Source organism: Erythrolamprus reginae, unplaced genomic scaffold (assembly GCF_031021105.1).
Source record: "Erythrolamprus reginae isolate rEryReg1 unplaced genomic scaffold, rEryReg1.hap1 H_1, whole genome shotgun sequence".
Lineage (NCBI taxonomy): Eukaryota > Metazoa > Chordata > Lepidosauria > Squamata > Dipsadidae > Erythrolamprus > Erythrolamprus reginae.
The window spans coordinates 1,590,170-1,610,872 of NW_027248462.1; the positions used below are offsets into that span (position 1 = coordinate 1,590,170).

At 41.7% G+C, this 20,703-nt stretch overlaps 1 protein-coding gene and 1 long non-coding RNA gene across 8 annotated transcripts in view; one reads left to right on the forward strand and one right to left on the reverse strand.

Moving 5' to 3' along the window:
* LOC139155263 (uncharacterized) overlaps nt 1–20,703 on the reverse strand; it is a 53,792-nt gene that overhangs the window by 25,274 nt on the left and 7,815 nt on the right. For both annotated transcript variants that reach the window (XR_011557056.1, XR_011557057.1), the window contains exon 3: nt 2,841–2,927. This is a non-coding gene — a long non-coding RNA (uncharacterized lncRNA). The remainder of the gene's footprint in view (nt 1–2,840; nt 2,928–20,703) is intronic.
* On the forward strand, nt 1,680–19,328 carry LOC139155262 (serine/arginine repetitive matrix protein 2-like). 6 transcript variants are annotated; one of them, XM_070730373.1, is made up of 15 exons: nt 1,680–3,115; nt 3,740–4,012; nt 4,852–4,956; nt 5,107–5,286; nt 5,691–5,768; nt 5,897–5,959; nt 6,480–6,506; nt 7,005–7,055; nt 7,137–7,226; nt 7,321–7,507; nt 7,992–12,880; nt 14,790–15,050; nt 16,002–16,127; nt 16,234–16,350; nt 18,264–19,328. In XM_070730373.1, exons 2-15 carry the CDS (start codon nt 3,774–3,776, stop codon nt 18,271–18,273), a joined length of 6,423 nt encoding a protein of 2,140 aa, XP_070586474.1. In that variant the 5' UTR covers nt 1,680–3,115; nt 3,740–3,773; the 3' UTR covers nt 18,274–19,328. The 6 variants fall into 6 exon arrangements, with proteins under 6 accessions (XP_070586474.1, XP_070586473.1, XP_070586479.1 ...); XM_070730372.1 differs by having other exon boundaries at nt 1,680–2,170; XM_070730374.1 differs by having other exon boundaries at nt 2,350–3,105.

The following is a 20,703-nucleotide window of genomic DNA, read 5'->3' on the forward strand; positions in this document are numbered from 1 at the left end:
CACAGAGAAGGCTCTTCCCCTAGGTCCCGCCAAACAACATTGTCTAGTTGACGGGGCCTGGAGAAGGCCGACTCTGTGGGACCTAACTGGTCGCTAGAAATCATGCGGTAGAAGATAATCTGGACCAATGTCATACAGGGCTTTATAGGTCATGACCAAGACTTTGAATTGCATCCAGAAACTAATTAGCAGCCAATGAAGTCTGCAGTGCTGGAGAAATATGGGTATGCTTTGGAAGGCCTATGCGGCTGTGTTAAGGCATGATCTGCAGTTTCCAAAGACTCTTTAGAGTTAGCCTCATATAGAGAGCATTGCAGTAGTCGAACCTCGAGGTGATAAGGGCATCAGTGACTGTGAGCAAAAACTCCCTGTCCATATAGGGCCGCAACTGGTGCACCAGGCGAACGCCCCTCCTCACCACAGCTAAAAGATGGTGTTCTAAACTCAGCCATGGATTGAAGAGGACACCCAAGTTGCGAACCCTCTCTGAGGGAATCAGCAATTCCCCCCTGGGGCAATGGACGGACAGATGGATGTATCCCTGGGAGACAGTACCCACAGCCACTCTGTCTTGTCGGGATTGAGTTTGATATTACAGTACATAAAAAATTGATACTAGGTAATATGAGCATAGCAGCTTTAAAATAGTTTAAGTAGAGTTAGTACACATGAATTGCTGCTATATTATTGGGTGACTAAACTAAGGTGACCAGATGTTCCGCTTTCCGCGGGACAGTCCTGCTTTTCAATCATTTGTTCCACATTCCGTGACATTTTAAAATGTCCCAACTTTGGAATGAAGAGGGGGACAGCCAATGGGGGGGGGGGGGGCAAGCAGGAGGGAAAGTGCTCTGGGCCACCGTAGTAGCCGGTGCCACGAGGAGCTGAGAAACTCTTAATATCCCCCCCCCCCCTTTGGTGGTGGGAGGAGGTGGCTGTGAAATTCTCTTGCTGTTTTTTGTAAATTTGAGTGCGTTAAAAAGTTTTCCTTGGCTTTTTGTGGTATCCCTCCAATGTCTCCATTTCGCCTAATGCGAGAATGGTGAGTGATTTTTTTAATATATAAATTGTTTCCTTTGCCGGGTCCCTCTTTGCCAATGTAAAAATCTGGTCACTCTAGACTAAACAACTTTCTGACATCTTGACTTGTGCATTTCCACCATTAAGTCTTTTCATTTTCCTGGCAATTCTTGGGCAGGTTAGACTATTTCGATGTGTCAAAGTTGAGGGTCTACCGTAATGCAGATAAAAAAAAAATATTGCCACTTTTTTCCATTGACGCCAACGTTATCACATCGTGGAAAACGTTTTTTTTAAAACAAAATGGAAGGCCTGTGCATGACGGGAAAAAATAAGCACCATGGTAATCGTTTTAATCCGCCCTCTGCAGTAGAACGGATTTTTTGAAGTTTTCCATCGGGCTTGACAGGGAATTCTCGTAGGAAAACAACTGGATCCCTTTTTATTTACTGAGAAGGGGAGTTCGCAATTCCAACTGGAATGTGTAGTCCACCTATGAAAGATACTGGGGAGACCGCTATCCTATCCCAACTACAATTCCCAGCATCCTTCGAAAACCCATGCTCACAGGAACAAACGTTTCAGGAACGTACATACGATTCACATGTCCTCCGCCTCGAAATTCTCGCGAGATTTACACTCCCCTTCAATTCTAATTTAGAACAGCGCGGTGGTTGACGGGACGAACGGATATTTACATCCCTTTCCCCCTCTTCCAACCCCTCACGGTCGGAGCCGCATTTCCTGAAAGGTGCCCTGCGAGTGTGTCTGTGTGTCCGATGGTAGCGACCAAAAGGACAGAGAGACAGGCTTGAAGGGAAACCTGAGAGGAGAAACCGAGAAAATTCGGTCCCCAGGCACCCTTTTCACTTCTCCCAGAGCGCTTTTAGGAAATGGCGGCCGACCTTCGTGTTGCCTGAGAGGCATATCGGGACGAGTAGTCTTCATTCTCGTCCTCTGCGGGTAGGGAGGACCTACCGAAACCGTCTACGAACTCCATTTCCCACAAGCCAACGGGCGGAGAGAGTTCCGGGCGAGAACGAATTGGAGGGGACGGGGGGAGGTTCCAGGATACCTCCTGCACCCCCCCCCCCGCCTTCCCCCTCACTCTCCGCCTGCGCCGCGGCGGCTGCTGCTGCTGCTGCGTCGGGTGAGGGAGCGCGAGCGAGTGGCGCAGGCAAAAGCCAGAGGAAGGGTCGGGGGACGCGGGGTTGTGCGAGGAGAGGGACGCCGAAAAGCAGCAGCTTTGAGGCCGGGGTGGCGCGGCAGGCCTGGGGAGGTGTGCCAGGCGGGGGGGGGGGGGGAGGAGGCTAGACGGTGCCACGGGCTCCGTGTGCGTGTGTGTGTATACGTGTACGTGGGGTGGCCTTTACGCGGGCGTTGAAGTGAGAGTCGGGTACCCTTCGTGTGTTGGAAAGGTAGAGAGGACCTCGAAGCAGCCAGGGGTAAAGGTGAATCTTGGGCCTCGGTGGGCCGTGAGGGAGGAGGCCTAATGGGCTGGGATGCTTTCTACGGAGGAAGGTCGGGCCTGAGGTGGCAAGGAACTCGAATAGAGGGCTGACTAGGCCTTACAGGTAGGTAGGTTGGGGGCTTTTCGGAGGGAAGGTAAGAAGTAAACGTCACAGCAGATGGCAGCACCTACCCAAGCCTTGGCTGACAAAAAAAAGAAAACCAAAGCAATTTTGGAGCCTGATGGGGGACCACCATGCAATTCCCAGACTGCTAGATTAGTCTAAGGATATTTTTTTTAAAGAAACCTATCAAGCTGTTTCGTTATAATGTTGCTAGAGAAAACGAAACGGAAACGTGTGTGTACTTACCCGTTTATGTTTGAGCTGGGTTTGAGAGCTTGCTTTTAAAGGGTAGAAGGCACAAACAAACTCCGTTCTTGAAAAAGTCATGGGAGCCTGTAAAGGAAGGAGAATAATGCAGTATAAACCAACATTACCCATTATAAGAATCTAGTGGGTAGGTGGTAGCTTTATAGGCTTGTCCATTCTTGAAAAAAAGGGAGGGGTGTTTTTCCAATGATAAGCTTGTAAAAAGATTCGAGGATGAATTGTGCAGGCCAATTCTTACTCTGAAGTAAGTCCCAGTAAGTTTTCATGTTAATATGCCATCTTTAGTGGGAAGGAGATTTTTAACGGGAACCATTGGGAATAAACCAGATATGTACAGTATACAATATTTTTAAAGTAGTGGGAGGGGGGAGTTTAAAGGATTTGTGCTTGGAGCACAGGATATATATTAAGATAAAACAAATCTGAATGCAAGTGTATTGAGAATTGAGGCAGAAATTGGGAAATGAATTTTGGATGATTGACTGCAGCTTTTGGTTATGGAGAACAGTGAATAGTTGGGAAGTAGTTGCAGTTGTATAGAGCGTATGAAATTATTTAATAAAATGATTCTTTTAGAAAACATACTATTAAATCTGCTCTGCTGTTAAGAAAATTAAAGTATGGGATCAGGTGGTGGGATCTAATGAGTAGGGAGAAAATAGGCATTTTTCAGGAAAAATAAGGGAGTGATACAATGTGTAATTATCTGGGACTATGGAATGGATTTGAGACTAAGGAACTTTTTAACAAAAAGGAAAAGTAATTCATAAAAAAGACTGCAATCTTTCTTGATTGCAGATGGCGGGGATATATCCATATGGTGATGTGAAAAAAGTTTATCTTTGTTTTTTCTTCTGCTCTTTTATACTGTCTTTAAGTATCAGGCACCAGAGGTGCTAGTCTGTGAGAGCCATGTACAATGGGATAGGACTCCCCACTCCCCGGGGCAGCGGCACTAACGGTTACGTGCAACGGAACCTCTCGGCTGTGCGTCACAAGAAGGATCGGACTGACTACAAATCAGAAGAGGAGCTGAGGAAACTGGAGTCATCTTTGGTTAAAAAACCTAACCAGGACATCCTGGATCACGAGCGCAAAAGAAAGGTTGAATTGAAATGCTTAGAACTGGCTGAACTCATGGAAGAGCAAGGGTGAGTTTGTTATAGGATGGTCAAGGCTAAGACATTTTCAAGACATTGTGGTGATTGAGAAAAGCAATAGTAATGGTCAGCTGGTAGGAGCAAATAATATTCTCTTATTAGAATATACAAATTTGAGAATGACATGATCAATATGCTTTACATAGTAAATGTCTTTCCGGTCTTTGGCATTCAGTTTATTTTTCATGTATAATATGTTCAGAATTATTAGCAGAACAAGTATTTTAAATATAAAATATATATTTGGTAAAGGAATACAGTGTTGTGATAATAGCTCTTGTTTTTTTATGTTCAGCTTTCATTTTAAGTAGCAGAATTTGTTCAGAAAATGTTTCATCAAAATTTAAGAATGATAATTTTACATACTTTTGATTATTACAAGTCTTTTAAAATTGGATGATCAGATTTGGGATATACTAGAAATCAAAATGGTTGAAAATTATACGTTTTGTATTACCAATGCCTAATATTGTAAAGCCCTTTTGAATATTATATTTTTGAATATTATTCATGGTAGCAATATGCAATAATAATACATGGAATAGTTCAGTAAGAGAGGCTATTATTGGCCACATTTCATTTAATGGCCAGAATGCTTTCTGTTCTAAAAGAGTCCTAATAGCAGAATTTGAACTAAAATTCCTTTGGTTTACATTTTGGTTTTAATCAATATTCTATATTCTAAATTATGTACTTTTTATAATCCATGCATTTTAGATCTTTTATAATCCATGCATTTTAGAAATATTTTCATACCTCATTTGAGTGATTTAGCTTTTAAAGGAAACGTCTCTTTAAGACATTAAATTCTATTCTGATGCATGCAATAGGTATGGAGAAGGGGAGATTCAGGAGAAAGTGGCCACTTTTCGGATGATGCTTCTGGAAAAAGATGTGGCAATTGTCAAAGAGGGGGAACAGCAGCAGAAGTCTAGGTAAAATAAGGCATTTGTGATTTTATGTTATTGCCATTGTTTCATCTTAAGAGAGACTTGTTCCAAAAAATATGCCATGCTTCAATCTGCATATGGATAGAATCCTTGTATTGGATATATATGTTCCATTAACTTTTTTTTTCTCACCAGTATTACAGAGACCCATCAGCTGGCCGAGGCCAATGAAAAGAAGAATGAGAGGCTGCGAGCTGCTTTTGGGATCAGTGACAGTTATGTGGATGGCAGCTCTTTTGACCCCAACCGCAGGGCCAAGGAGGCAGCAACAGCTGCTGTGGCTAAACAACAGCAGGAGCAGCAGAAGCAATACAGGTATGAGGAATTCCTACTGGAAGAAACTAAGGGGTGACAAGGTAGCTCTGGTTATGTCTACTACTGTAAAAAAAAAACCCCACAGAGTGAGCTTTTCAATTGTACTAAGAACCTTTAAAAAGACATTCAAATAAAGTACCTGAAATATAAGACATATTAACCAAGCATTGCACATGGGCAGTAAGATTGCATCTATACTTTACCCTATACTTTATGGATAATTCATGATTGATTTCCATTCTTGATTAGAATTTGTGTATAATTGACTTTATTTCTTGTACCTATGAGAGATTTTTTTTAAAGGAAAAAATACTGGAAGATGGGATTCATAATAGGCTGCTTATGTAGAATGTTGTGAATTGAATTCTGGAATTTTGTTTATTATTTGGACTTTGTCTCCTCAGTCTTATAAAAGACTCCAGCAGTTCCAGGTCACCATCTCCAAAACAAAAGAAGAAGAAGAAAAAGAAGGGCAGAGACAGGTGGGTGGGTGAACCCAAGACACTTGAATTCTTTTTTCAAACCCAATATATTCAGCCGGGGAGGTGGAGAATTTAGATTTAGAAATACAAAAATAAACTAATGTACGTTGCCCTTTTGGATTTTCAAGGACTGAGAGCAGATCACCTTCTCGAAGAGAAAGGAAAAAAAGCTCAAAGAAAAAGAAACACAGGTAAGGGGATTGTGAGTGTGAGGATTGGATTTTAGGGACCACATGATTTAATCATGACTTACTCTTGTGCTATCTTCAAAAATATTGTTTTTTGCATTCTTTTAAGAAAGCTTCAATCTTTTTTTTTCCTCTGTGGTATAAAGAGATTGTATAAAAATTAGGGGCATGCTATCTGTTAGGCTTGTATTTCTCACTCTCTATGCTGCATTTACTTTTCCAGAAATCTGCTTAAAACCATTTTCGATGGAATTCATGGGCAGAATTTACATTTGTAATCCAGCATCAATTTTGAACATCAGCATTGCCTTCCTAAAGTTATTGGGCATGACATCAGTTTTCTGGTAACTTGGGAATAAAGTCTAATATTGGAACAGGAAATCTGGTGCTTTTTTAATGATCTGAACACACATTCTGTAATTCGTGTTCATTAGACACTGGCTGCAACTGATGGAAATTATAATTAAAAACACCTGCAACGTCAGGTTGCCAATTCCCACTCTGTTCTTTTTTTTTATTCTAGATCAGAATCAAAGAAAAGGAAGCATAGGTGAGCCTTAATAACTGTTAGCCATTTTAAAAATGTTTGGATGTAGAAGATAGTGGTTCTTTCTGTTTACTTATTCTCAGAATCATCTAAGCTATGATGAATTAAGTTCAATAATTTGTAACTAATAGGATTCCATAAATCTAATTTCCAAAAGTGACTTAGAAGGTGAGAGTTGCAAATGTAGCACTTGTTTTCAACATCTTAAAACAGTGGTGTTTTTTCATGGAATCCTGATCCTAGGGGAAAGAGGCTGCTATAAGATTCTGTAGACAGCAGATGCGTGATTCCATGTATTCAACAGTAGTTTTTGTAAGCAGTGTATCTACATCTATTTTGTATTTTTTTTCTGACTGAATTTGGAGTTGGTATCTTAGGGACAGGTTTATTGGATATTGCTAGAATAGATGTCCTGTGAAGAATATGAAAGGAACAGAAGGAGGAACAATAACTGCATACATCACTGTTCAAGAATGATTCAAAACAAACTTTCCCCCCCAGATCTCCAAGTCCCAAAAGCAAACACAAATCCAAGGAAAAGAAACGGAAGAGGTAAAAACCACCTATTCTATCTATGCTGTGCAACTAAAATTTATCTGTTTTTGTATACAACTGATTCTCATTAACTCTCAGGTCCACCAGTGAGTCTGCATCTCAGAAAGACCGTCGGGATCGCTCTTCCTCCCCAGATGGCTCTTCTTCATCAGATGCTTCCCATAGCAGGTACAGCTTGACAAATCAAACTCTTGTGTCTTGTATATAGCTATTAAACTTGGGCAGACTCTTGTGGATTAACTTTCTAATCATTTATTTACAGATCAGGAAGCCCTATTGTTCAGAAAAGGAGCTCCCTTAGGCAGCGGAGCAAGTCTCCATCAAGTTCGCGAAAACAAGACACCGAAATGGTTTCTAAGAATTTGGGAGAAAAAGAACGTTCATCTTCTGCTGAGCCTGCCCAGCGAGGCAGGAGCACAAGTCCTCGAGAAAGCAGAGAAAACCGAGAGGTAAATAATAATACATGCATTGGGAAAGTGAGAAACATTTACATAAATAAAGTCATTTGGGACAAAATGGTGTTGTCCCAAAAACCAGTTAGGATTACTGACTGGTTCATTAAAATTAGAAAGGAGAAATGATGGAATCGGTGTCTTCCTCAAACTTAAAATCTAATTATAGTTCGTTGAACAATGTGTTCAATATTTTGTGATGTGTGGATTTCAGCCCTCAGAATTTTCTGTTGAATATGCCATTGTTAGGCATTCTGGGAGTTGAGTCCACACAGAATCATCCAGGTTGGGAAATACTGTTGTAAAATGACAGCTTATTAATGAATTGCTAGTGATCTTTTTACTCTTAAAATGCTTGTAATATAACTATAACTATATTACAAGCATTTTGAAATTGAAAAAATCATTAGGAGCTGGATGCTAAGTCTTTTTGCTTTTCCAAAGAACAATTCTAGCTACTATTTTTTATATTCCTGTTTAGAAATTATCCAAGGATTCTCCGGTACGTGAGAGCCTTCAGCATTCTCCAAGTCCTTCATCTCCTGCCAAAGAGAAAGAAAGAGACAAGGATAGAAAGTCTGTTCGGCATGGGGGTCGAAAATCCACCCCCTCACTTGAGCATGATCCAAAGGGCATGCATCATTCACCTATGCCGAATGATCATTCTCGAGAAAAGTGTCCCCCTTCTAAAGAGAAGAGGTCTCCTTCCTGTTCCTCTCCATCTGTTAAGAAGCAGTCTGAAGACCGTAATGGGACTCTGCCTCCATCGAAGGCTAAGATTTCTCCTGATGGCAAGGAGGAGCTTACAGCTTCCTCATCTGCTTCTAAGGCTGTTGAGACCAAATTGAAGAAGATGCCTCGCGAGGACTCTACATCTCAGCGCTCACCTTCTTCAGAGAGTGGTAGTTGCTCTTCTTCCTCCTCTTCTCCTTCCCCACCAACTAAGCCTGCTCCAGTTTCTCGCAACTGTTCTCCAGAGGTCCTTCCCAAAAGGCAAGACAAAGAGAAAGCCTCTGCCCAGCGAGAGAAATCTAGTTCATCCCCTGAAATCTCTCGTTCTGGACAAAAGCAGTCTTCTAAGACATCTCGACGTGAACGATCTAGCACCCCACCAGCTAAAGGCTCCAAATCAAGAATCAGTCGGAGGGACAAATCTCTCTCTCAAACACCCACTACACGTAGAGGTAGATCACGGTCCCGAACCCCACCTAAAAGAGTTAGATCACGCACACGTACCCCACCAAGAAGGGGAAGGTCTCGTTCTCAGAGACGTGCTCGATCCCGTTCACGCACACCTTTGCGAAGGGGACGTTCTCGAACTCCCCAGTGGCGAGGCCGCTCAAGAACACCTCAGCGATGGGGTAGATCCCGTTCTCGCACACCTCCCAGATGGGGTCGATCTCGTACACCTCAAAGGCGTGGTTGGTCTCGTTCTAGAACTCCTCAAAGGCATGGATGGTCTAGAAGCAGAAATAGTGGAAGATGGGGCAGGTCGCGAACACCACCAAGAAGAGGGAGGTCACGTTCAAGAACACCAAGAAGAGGCAGGTCTAGATCAAGAAGTCCACCCAGGCGAGTAAGGTCCCGCTCTAGAACACAACCAAGAAGAGGCAGATCTAGGACTAGGACACCTCCTAGGAGAGGAAGATCAAGCTCGTCTCCAAGAAGAGAGAAATCCTTGATTTCAGCCAGACGAAGCAGATCTGTGTCATCTCCAGATCGGAAAGTTTCCAGAATTCCAGACTCTAGGAGGAGTCGATCTAATTCATCTACAAGAATGAGGGAAAGAACTAGAAAAGTGATAAGACGTAGTCTTTCTGGTTCCTCTCCTGAATCAAGAAGGTTAAGAGCATCTCCCAGACGTAGTCGCTCTGGATCACTTCCAAAAACTAAAAAGAAAACTCTGTTGTCTCCAAGAAGGAGTCGTTCAGGTTCTTCTCCAAGGTCAAGAAAGAAAAGATTGAGAACGCCTCCAAGGCGCAGTCGTTCTACTTCTCCAAGAATAAAAAAGAAATCGAGATTAAGTGTCAGACGAAGTAGATCTGGTTCTTCTCCAAGACCAAAAAAGAAATCGAGATCACCTACTAGGCGTAGCCAATCCAAGTCACCTCCAGTCCTCAAAAACAAAACCAGAATGTCCCCTCGGAGCAGTTGTGGTTCATCGCCTAGGCTTACAAGGAATTCTGAAGTTTCTTCAGCAGCTGAAGAAAAAGCTAAAAGTACAAAAAGAAGTCGAGCTGGTTCCTCTCCAGCAGTGCGAAATAAATCACAGTCTCCTTCAAGACAAAGTATATCTGGGTCTTCTCCAGAACCAGAGATAAGATTACCAAGAAGGCGAAACAGATCTGAGTCTTCTCCAGAAGTGAAAACAAAGTCAAGGACAGGATCATCCCCAATGCTGAAAAAGGAAACGGGACCATCTCCAAGGCAAAGTCGGTCTGGTTCCAGTCAATCATCAGCAAAGGAAAACTCCTTATCCCCAGTAAGGCGAGCAGCTTCTCCAGAATCAAAGTCTGCATCTCCACTGCAGCAAAGCAGAGCTGGAAGGTCTGTAGGGACAAAAGAAAAACCTAGATCACCTCACCGAAGGCAGAGCAAGTCTAGATCACCTCCAGCTTTGAGAGAGACATCTCTTTCTCCTTTAAGACCAATTGCACCTGGATCTTCATTAGAAACCAAGAAGAAATCATCTTCACTTGATAAATGCAAAAATAATTCCTTGGAATTAAAGAAGACTAGGTCATCTCCAAGGCAAAGCACATCTGGCTCTTCTCCAATGACCAAAGAACAGTCAAGATCACCTACCAGGACCAAGTCAAGATACTCTCCTGAGATGACAGAATCTTCCCCTTTGAAGCAAGTCAGATGTGGACTGTCCCCTCAGGCAGCACAAGAGAAATCTCCCTCCAGGAGAAGTGAATCCAGGCCATCCCCTGAGCTAAATGGCAAATCTAAATCTCCTCCAAAGCAAAATAAATTTGAAGAAGTGAAAACAAAATCCGGATCTTCTCCAGGGCACAACAAGTCCAGCTCCATGGCAGTAACAGAAAGTGCTTCACTTCCATGCCAAAAGAATAAATCAGGTTCATCTCTCTCTGGAAAAGAAAAAATGCAACCTTCAAAACAAATGCCATCTGAATCATCACCAGTACTTAAAAAAACAGATATTCCATCAAGGCGAAGTAGATCTGGTTCTTCCTCTTCCTCTTCCTCCTCTTCTTCCTCTTCCTCCTCCTCCTCTTCCTCCTCCTCCTCCTCTTCCTCTTCTACTTCTTCATCAACATCTCCAGAAGATAATAAATCTCAGTCACCTCCCAAACTTAGTCGCTCTGCAGGATTGTCAATCAACAAAAATAAACCAGTTTCATCCCCAATGCAAGGCAAAGTATATTCACCTCCAGAACCAGAGAACAGTACATTTGCAACAGTTACAAAGCACAATAGACCTGGATCTTCTCCGGAAATAAAAGACACTTCTAAAGTTGCAGTGATGGGACCCAGATCACCTTTAGAAAAGAAAGGGTCATTTAAAGAGTCATCTCGAAGAAGTAGATCAGGTTCTTATTCTGGAATTACAGAGAAGCCAAAAATACCCTCTAGTGAGAGCAGTTTGGATTCTTCTCCCGAATGGAAAGAGAAAACTCAGAGTAGATCTGTGTCACCAGTCAGACCAAGAATAAAATCAAAAACACCTCCAAGACGTAGAACATCAAGGTCGCCCCCTAAATCTAGACCAAAATCCAGGACACCTCCAAAGCGTGGCCGGTCTGGATCTCCACCAAGACCTAAGTTGAAGTCCAGAACGCCTCCAAGACGCCGTAGGTCTGGCTCATCTCCGAGACCCAGAATAAAATCTAGAACACCTCCCAGACGACGTAGATCTGGGTCATCTCCAAGGTCCCAAATAAAATCCAGAACACCACTCCGACATCACTGCAGAGCTGGATCATCTCCAAGACCTAGAAGGAAATCTAGAACCCCTCCACGACGACGTAGATCTGGATCATGGGCAAGAGAAAAATCTAGAACACCAATTACAAGAAGACTGAGGTCTGTATCACCAGTGAGTCCTAGACGCAAATCTCGAACACCTCCAAGACGTGGACGGTCCAGATCACTCTCCAGAGAGAAATCACGCACCAGCACACATCCACATCGATCTGCATCATCATCCTATGGTGACAAGCCCAGAACATCTTTGCGCCAAGAAAGATCTGGCTCTCCCTCCTGGAGGAGTCACTCCCGTTCACTCTCCAGGCGACGAGATAAATCTCGTGGTTCGGTGCGAAGGGAACGTTCAGTTTCCCCTCCAGTTAGAAGCCGTTCAAGATCATCTTCTCGTCAGGAGAAATCTAAACCACCATTCAGAGGTCATTCCCAATCACCAGTACAGATGTTGCCGTTGTCCCCAGAGAGGACTGCAACAAGTCGGAATGCGTCCCGTTCACCACCCAGATTAGATGCATCACGTATAACCACAACATACAAAGGTACTGGGTCCAGAGTGTCCCCTGATTGTCAGTCATCTCCTGTGAGGAAGCATTCCAGATCAGGCTCCCAGGAAGCCTGCCCATCTCCAGGAAGAAAGTCTCGCTCTCCTCCTGTTCTAGAAAGATACCCCAAGTCTGACCTCCAAGAGAAGCCAGCAAGCTCTTCTCTTTGGCACAGCAAAAACAATGTTGCCATTCCTTGCGCTTTAACTCCACCATGTGAGGAATCTTCTAAATTGCGAAAGGGCCTCTCTCCTGATCTACCTGTGCTACATGACCTGCCTCCAGCATCAAAGAATGGTGATTCTATAGCCATCCGAAAGAGCCCAGGACATAGGAATCAGAGCATGCACCAAGATGTAATTAAAGATGATGCAGGAGTTGGTGCATCTTTGTCAGGGAGAAGCGGTTCTCATGCAGGCTCCCTCTCTCCTGTAAAAGCTAAATTGTCGTCCCACTCCTCCTCCTCCTCCTCTGCTTCCTCCTCCTCCTCTGCTTCCTCAAGTCCCTTACCAGCATTAATTTCTGTCCTAGTGCCCTCCCCTAAAGAAGAGGAGATTGTATCTGAAGGAAAAATAGCAGACAGGTCTGAGGTGCACTTGCCTACCCTTGAGGCTGAGTCGCATGTGGCTTCTGTCATGGAGGATGACACTACCAGTAGCTGTCCCACAGTCCTACAGCTTGATCTTCCCTCTCCTCCACCTTCTGCCCCTCCGAAAGCAAAGAGAAGTTCATCTGCTTCGTCTACCAGCTCTTCATCATCCTCGTCTTCCTCCTCCTCCTCCTCTTCTTCAACTTCTGATTCTGAGTCCAGTTCATCTGAGTCCAGTCCCCATGATCAAGCAACAAAGGATCTTGAGGTCGAGATTGAACAGAAACAGTAAGAACCTTTCTTCTTAGTAATACTCCTCCCCCCCATGTCTTTTATTTATTTATTAGATTTTTATGCCGCCCTTCTTAGACTCAGGGCGGCTTCCTACATGTTAGCAATAGCACTTTTTAACAGATAATACCCAACTTCCAGTTCTTGGTCAGTTAGAATGTATTTGCACATTCTGTGCAAATATGTAAAATAGATACTGGCGTGTATAATACCACCATTGATATTTTTGTTTCTAGTATTGCTAGATGTAATATAATGAAGTTTTGATTGAACTCTCGCGCCAGTTGAATTCTAATCCAGTTTATATAATCAAATACAAAAAAAAGGCCAACGAGCTGTATTTTTATGCTTGGCTGTAATATGGGTGGGACAAGCTTTCTTCTACTGTAGGGAAATCAAATGAGCTCAAGGAGCAACAAAGTCGTTCTTGATTCTAAGTAAATTGCTGGTGATAGATGATTTCAGAGAATAGGAACCAGATGAGGATCTCTGGTGCAACATGGCTATTCTGGGATAGTCACTTGATCATGGCCCAGTGGTTGGGTCAACTGCATGGGCAGTGGTAGGCTTTGGGTGTGCCCCTGTACAGAGTGGTCGTTGTGTATATCTTCCATCATCTGTATTTTCCTCAGCTCTCATATTTATACTGCCAATTGAAACATAAGTTTTCACTCATCTCTTCATAGATTTGGTTTTGTCTTCAATTTTTTTATAGCTGCCCAAATCAACCAGTATAGTGTGTAGAACTGATATTGTAGACATTTCAGAAATGATTCTTCATTGATCATGCTTTTGAAAGATTGTAATGATGGCCTTTATCCACCAGAGGTCATATTTGCTGATGTTACTGGGTAGGACAAATAGATACTGTACTGTATTTTTACAGAATCTAATTTTGCTCTGTATTATCTGTATTAGGTATTGTGGAATTGTACTGCATCAGAGTATGCCAGCAGAAAATAGATGATTATCTTTGTGCAAAATATGTATTTAACATAATTTAAATAAATAAAGTCTTGGCTTATGTAACTGTTGTAATTCTGCTTTCAGGATATTAGTCTGGAGAACTAGGGTTGGGGGTTTTTGGTTTTTGTTTTAAGATTTGGAATAGCACAGCAAGGCAATGACTGTAGAGAATTAATGGGATAGCAAGAAACAGCTTGATAGAACCTGTAATTAAATCAATGTTCCATTTTGAATCCTTGGCTGTTTGGGAAGCTGTTTAGTCATCATTATTTTTTGTTTGCAAGAGTACCCTATCTTCAACTCAAAATGTTTGCATTCTGAATCTGTTAATGCAAGTGACTCATCTCTTGTTTCCTAGGAAATGAGTCTCCATGAAGTAGCAGTAGCCTTTGTTAGGGAAAATCTATGCTTCTGAGTTCACAGCATGTTAGATTCTTTTAATTACAAAAAAAGAAAGTGGTATGTTGCAAAAATGTTATCAGTTTCGATTTTACTTTATTTCCAGTAATGTTTCTATGCTTTTCATAAACCTCAGGAGCATATCTGGAAGGACGCTGCAGTGTGGGTCTTAGTTTTTTAAGGACATATAAATGTAAAGAAAAAAAATAAGATGGTTAGTGTGATAAGAAGTAATCATGTTAGTTTTCTTTATGGCATTTTCGGGCTGCTTATTCCAACCAAGTTTGTCATTTCATGATGCATAAGATTCCTTATTACAACTATTTTTTATAAAAAGGCTGACTGCTGCTAAGAAAAAATTTGAAAAGACTCAAATCAATTGTTTCCCTAAACATTTCCCATAAACAACATGAGCTGGAGTTATGTGTCCATTAAGAAATGTTTCTTCAGTTAACCTGGCTGAAACATTTTTCCTCTGTTGCAGCCATGCAGTTGTTGCAGTCTTAAATTATACCCTCTTCCCTGTACTTTTTTCCTAAAGACCACCAAGCCCAGTGCTAAAAGAGACTAAAAGTGATGAGCAACCATTAGAAATGGACAAACGTAAGCGCCGTTCTCAAAGCTCAAGCAGTACAAGCAGCAGCTCTTCTTCTTCGTCATCGTCCTCTTCTTCAGCCTCTTCATCTTCCTCATCTTCCTCCTCTTCGTCATCTTCCTCCTCCCCCATGCCAGTGCCTAAAACAGGACTCCAGGCAGTGATGAAGGCCCCCGTGAAGATGAAACCATCTCCAGAGAAGAGAAAGTAAGTATTCTGTCAATGAAGAGATACACTTTGCATCTAAGAATCAATGTTCTATTATTTACTGAAAATGTTGTTGAATTGTAGAGGTGAACTAGGCCTTCCTTTCCTTGTTTTGGCATCCTAATAAGAGGAGACTTTGTCCTGTTTGCTGAACGTTTAGAATGGCTTCTGGCATCACATGCTTAGTGCAGATGTCATGAGATCTTGGAGAAATAGTCCAAGAAGACTGCCAGATGCTAAAAGAGCTGTGAAAGATTTGTGACACTATTTCTTTTGGTTTAGAGATGTATAATTACAATAGGACTGCACATTGTTGGCCGTACCTAAAAGTACTTCAAAAATATTGCAAAATATTACTTTAAAAATATTTGCTAAGAACATTGCAGTTTATAACTGATGGTATTTTCATTACATTATCTTGTTTGCCATGTTTTCCTATGGATATAGAAGGGAAATTCTGGATAGTGTATTTGATGGTCCTCTTTCTTTTAGAGTAGTGTTTCTTATATTTACAATATTTTAATTAAGTTTTTTTCTTAATATAAAATAAAAATATAGAAAATGGGAAATATAGATAATGGGAAAAATGGGGGAGAAAGGGGAAAGATGTATAAAATGAGGAAAGAAAAATGAAAGGAAGAAATAAAAAGTGATTTTCAGCTTTTTTTTGTTGCAGTGAGATACATAACACAATTATATTAACTTTTTGCTTTCTATAATAATGGTCTACTTAATTGTCAAAACCTGAAATGAAAATTTTCTTTTTTTTTCTTTTTGGAGTATAAAGTCCAAAAAAGGTTTCCAGATGGATACAAGTCATTCTTTTCCCTAATTAATGTTATTAAATTTGCTGTCTCTGCCAATCTTGTATCTTTTCAATCTATTTCCTCCAGTTAGTGTCTCTTCCCTTTTTTGACCATTTTTTAAACCATTGGCTCTTTCTATCGCTAGGTCACGCAGCCCTAGAAAACCAATTGATTCATTGAGAGATTCCCGCTCTCTGAGCTACTCCCCAGAAGAACGGCGTCAGATTTCCCCTCCTACCCAACCAGCCTCTGCGCCAAGGGATCGGCGTAGGTAAGTCTCTTCAGCAAGTCTTCTCTTGGCTGAGAAATTGTTTAGAGATTATTTCCAGAATGCATTTAACATCCAGGTCTGTTTCATACCCTGATTCTCTATCCAGAGACAGATCTAAGGATAGGTCCCTGCAGAGAAACAGACGAAGCAACAGCAGGTCCCCAGGACGAAAACGGCGACGCAAATCTCCCAGTCCCCGAGCTCCTCGTCGCAGAACTTCAAGGTAATGAGCATGACTTTGCTAGTTTTAGAAATGCCTAACAATTGCTAAAGGTCCCAATAAATGTAACGATTTGATTACTGGACTATACTTACTATAATTTTGCTATTTTTAACACAGTATGTTCCTACTCATTTCCTGAATGTATGGTGAAATTGTGCTAGTGTCTTTAATCCTAAAATCTCCAGTCTCTGAATTCTTCTCATCTACATTTAGGTATAAATTAAATGACTTGCTTGATAATTTGCCAGAGCATCAATATCATCTTTATTTCCATGAGCGTTATTTGTTTAGTGGGCCTGTCTGAAAAAGACAAAGCTAAGCTGAAATAATGATGGATGGAATGTCCTTAACTAAATTGGAGATATAACAAAGATATCTTTGCTAATTTCTCTTCTGGTAAATGGCTAATTTGTGGCTCTATCCATTATTTATTTATTTAGATTAGATTAGATTAGTTTTCTAGGCCGCCCTTCTCCGTAGACTCAGGGCAGCTTACAAAACAGGAATAAATACAAAAGGAACATGTAAGAAACCCAAACATTAAAACTAATCTAAAAAAAACCATCCACATCATTCCATTACAATCATACATGTGGTCAGAACAGGATGCCAATGCTCAACGGTCCCAAGCCTGCCGGCAGAGGTGAGTTTTTAAAACCTTACGAAAGTCAAGGAGGGTGGGGCAGTACGAATCTCTGGAGGGAGTAGATTCCAAAGGGCCAGAACTGCCACAAAGAAGACTCTACCCCAGGTCCCCCAGATGGCATTGCTTAACTGATGGGACCTGAAGAAGGCCAACTCTGTGGGACCTGACCGGTCGCTGGGGTTCATGAGGCAGGAGATGGTCCTGTAAGTAACCTGGTCGTAAGCCACGTAGGCCTTTATAGGTCATGACCAACACTTTAAATTGCACTTGGACTAATCGGTAGCCAATACAGCTCGTGGAATAATGTTGAAATATGGATATACCTTGAAAGGCCCATAACGACTTGCGCAACTGAATTTTGCACTAACTGCAGTCTCCAAACGTTCTTTAAAGGTAGCCCCATGTAGAGGGCATTGCAGTAATCGAACCTTGAGGTGTGAAGGCATGTATGACTGAGAAGAGACTCCCTGTCCAAATAGGGCCCCAACTTGTGCACCAGGCAGACCTGAGCTAATGCTCCTCCCCCCCCCCGGTCACAGCTGAGAGGTGGTGTTCTAAGTTTAGCTGTGGATCAAAAGGGACTCCAAAGCTATGGACCTTCTCCTAGGGGGTCAAAAGTTCTCTCCCAAGGTGATGGACGGAAGGAATTGTCCTTGGGAAGCAAAACCCATAGCCACTCCGTCTTGTCGGCTTTGTGCCTGAGCCTCTTAACACTCATCCAAACCCCAACAGCCCCGAGACACCGGCACATCGCCTTCACTGCTTCATTGAATTGACACAGGGTGGAGATGTACATCTGAGTGTCATCGGTGTGCTGATGGTAACTCACTCTATGTTGCCAGATGATCTCACTCAGAGAACTATGTTTCTTATCTACTTGTTCTCTGAAATGTAAGCTGTTAGGGAAATTTGCCATAACTTATTTAAAACAGAAATGGCTTCTCTATGGCTTCTTTCTGTGGATTTTAAGTATATGGAAGGCATTATATTAATCTGTTTTCATGCTTAGTACATTGGAAATACATTCTTAAGTTTTTCCAGAGACATTTCAATATATACACTTTTGCCTCTTTGAATTTCCTTTTTTTCTCCTCAGTCCCAATATTTGTACCAATTGTATTTCAGTAGTCATGTTTCCTTAGTACAATGTATTTTAAAATATTTGTAGTTAGTTCTACCAATCCCCTCTAGGCTAAGAGGTTGGTTGATAAGGGTTTGCCAATTTGTTTTGTATTGCTTAATTTCCCCCCTCTATCTTCTCCCCAAGGTCCCCGTAAGCCCTTTGGAGAGCGGAAAGTCCTTGTCCTCGCAACCACAGACTGCACCACCCCCAGCCTCCAGTGCTGTTCCAGGTGGGAGCCCCCCACCTCCTGATGTCCACTGGAAACCAGTGTGTTTGCATGAGGGGGGGGAGTGGAGGTCTCTTCATTTGCCATCACCTCATTAGTTTTTTCTTTTACTGTTCCTGTCTTTATTGCCCGCCATTTGTCGGCAGCTACATTCCCCTTGTCCCTGGACATTTCTGCTCAACACCCACCAGGATCCGCAGCATCTATGCTCCTCTTCCTCTTCTTCCAACAGTTGGTGATGTTCATTTGATTCCCCCCCCCTCCAGTGAGCATTTTTTTTCTGTGCGTTTTTGCAGCTAAAATCTTTATTTCTGTGTTTTGAAAGAGCTGTCTCCTTTTTTTTTTTGATTTAGACATAAAAGGTTTTTAAACAAACCAAACAAATGGGTGGGTGGGAAGTAGAGGGATATGTGATCTAATCTGTTTGATTTAGTGTTTCTCAGATCCCCTCCCCTCTTGGAAATGGTGGAGGGTTGTAATAAAAAGTTGGAGTGCATGTTACCAACCAAGAATTAGAGGGAAGGCAATGCTATTTAGTAGCTCCTTCCTCTGTTCCCCACTGTTTCTATCAAGGTTTTCTGGAGAAAATCAGGCAGCTTCTTTCAATAGCCTGCAACAGTGGAGCCGATTCTCGGTGGTGGCAAAATTGAGGGATAAACTATTCCTGCTCCTCCCCTTCCCCCCAGAACAAAATACATGCAATATGCAGTGCTCTTTTTCCTTTTTATTCCTCCCTCAAAGGAGACACTTTCATTTTGATCAGCTGAGCCAGGTCACGAGGGTTAAGTTTGGAACTGGAACAGGGGCATTTAGGCATTTTAGGGGGAAGGTGACTGAAATTTTGCTGAGAAGAAGCTGAGAAACCCTAAATCAGGGAGGGTGGGAACAGAACTTTCTTCATATTTCTTAAAAGCATTTAATTTTTTTTGATATGTACAGCAAGGAGATTTTTTCTGTCAAATAAACTTACGAAATGCAAAATCTGTTGCTGAGTCAGAATTTTCTTTAAGCCTGTTCAAAGGATATTTCAGTTAAATTAGGCTTTTCAACATTACTTTTGGTTTGTTTCGGATGAACGAATGACTAGAATAAAAGTTTAAGTCCCATCCATTTAGAATAGAATAGGAATAGAATAAAATAGGAATAGAATAGCATAGAACAGAATAGAATCCTTTATTGGCCAAGTGTGATTGGACACACAAATTTGTCTTTGGTGCATATGCTCTCAGTGTACATAAAAGTAAATATATATTTATCAAGAATCATGAGGTACAAAATGATTGTCATAGGATTCAAATAAACTATTGGGAAACTATTAACATAAAGCCTAAGGATTTAGAATCCATGCATGCACAAATTTCTCTATTCAATCTGCTGAAGATTGTTAACACAAAAGATTTGCCTTGTCAAGTTGTGTCCAACTCCAGGGGGCAGTGCTCACTCATCTCCATTTCTTAGCCGAGGGAGCCAATGTTGCTCGAAGACATTTACATGGTCATGTGTTCAGCATGACTATATGCCGAAGCAGACGGAATGCTGTTACCTTCCCAATGAAGTACCTATTTATCTATCCAGATTTGCATGCTTTTGAACTGCTAGGTGGGCAGGAGCAGCAGCAAGTAATGGGTGCTCACCCTGTCACATGTCACTCAGGCCTCGAATCTGGGCTATCAGCTTTTCACCTGGCAAGCTCAGCATCACTATGGTTAAACTAAACCCAAAAGTACTTTAATACAGATTAACAAGAGATGGAAGGAACCCTGCAGGTTATATAGTCCAGCCACCTGCTCAAGTAGAAGACCCTATCTCTGCCTCTACCTAGGATCGAACTCTAAACCTGATTGTGAGACAAAAGCTTCACCTCTAGTGAACCAAAAGCTCTTAAACCTAAACATTTTGAGTTCATTTTGTTTGGGCAGAGTTAATAATAGTGTTCAAACCACTTCTTTTTCAAATAGAAAAAAAAGCTTTCAAACAACTGCAATATACCTTATTTGTGTCTATGGTATGTGATTAGACATGCATAGATAAATTTATTTTTCTTGATCTTTTGTGCATTTGAAGCATTACACTCAGCAGAGCAAGTTCAGATTTGAAATAACAAGGCTGAACAAAATAAGATTCTTCCATCCAATAATAAAAAGCAATAAAGGAATGGCTATAATGCCTCTAGCTTTTAAAGAATCCCAATATTTTGTCTGTTCTCTCCCACTTTAAACACAGCTTCCTCCCGGTTGTGTTTATCTTTCTTGCAGCTGTCTGTTATAGGCTTTCGATTATTGTCTACACAGGGCTCTCTGTTAAAGCCATCCTGGTTTGCCTTTTGCCCATTTCAATCCTTTAACTGAAATATGAGTA

What these genes read in the sequence shown, in the direction of transcription:
- LOC139155262 (XM_070730373.1), top strand. Translation starts at nt 3,774, where the DNA reads ATGTACAATGGGATAGGACTCCCCACTCCCCGGGGCAGCGGCACTAAC. An exon ending in AAAAAGAAGGGCAGAGACAG is followed by an intron (nt 5,769 to 5,896) that starts GTGGGTGGGTGA and finishes TGGATTTTCAAG; the next exon opens with GACTGAGAGCAGATCACCTT. An exon ending in AAGGAAAAGAAACGGAAGAG is followed by an intron (nt 7,056 to 7,136) that starts GTAAAAACCACC and finishes ATTAACTCTCAG; the next exon opens with GTCCACCAGTGAGTCTGCAT.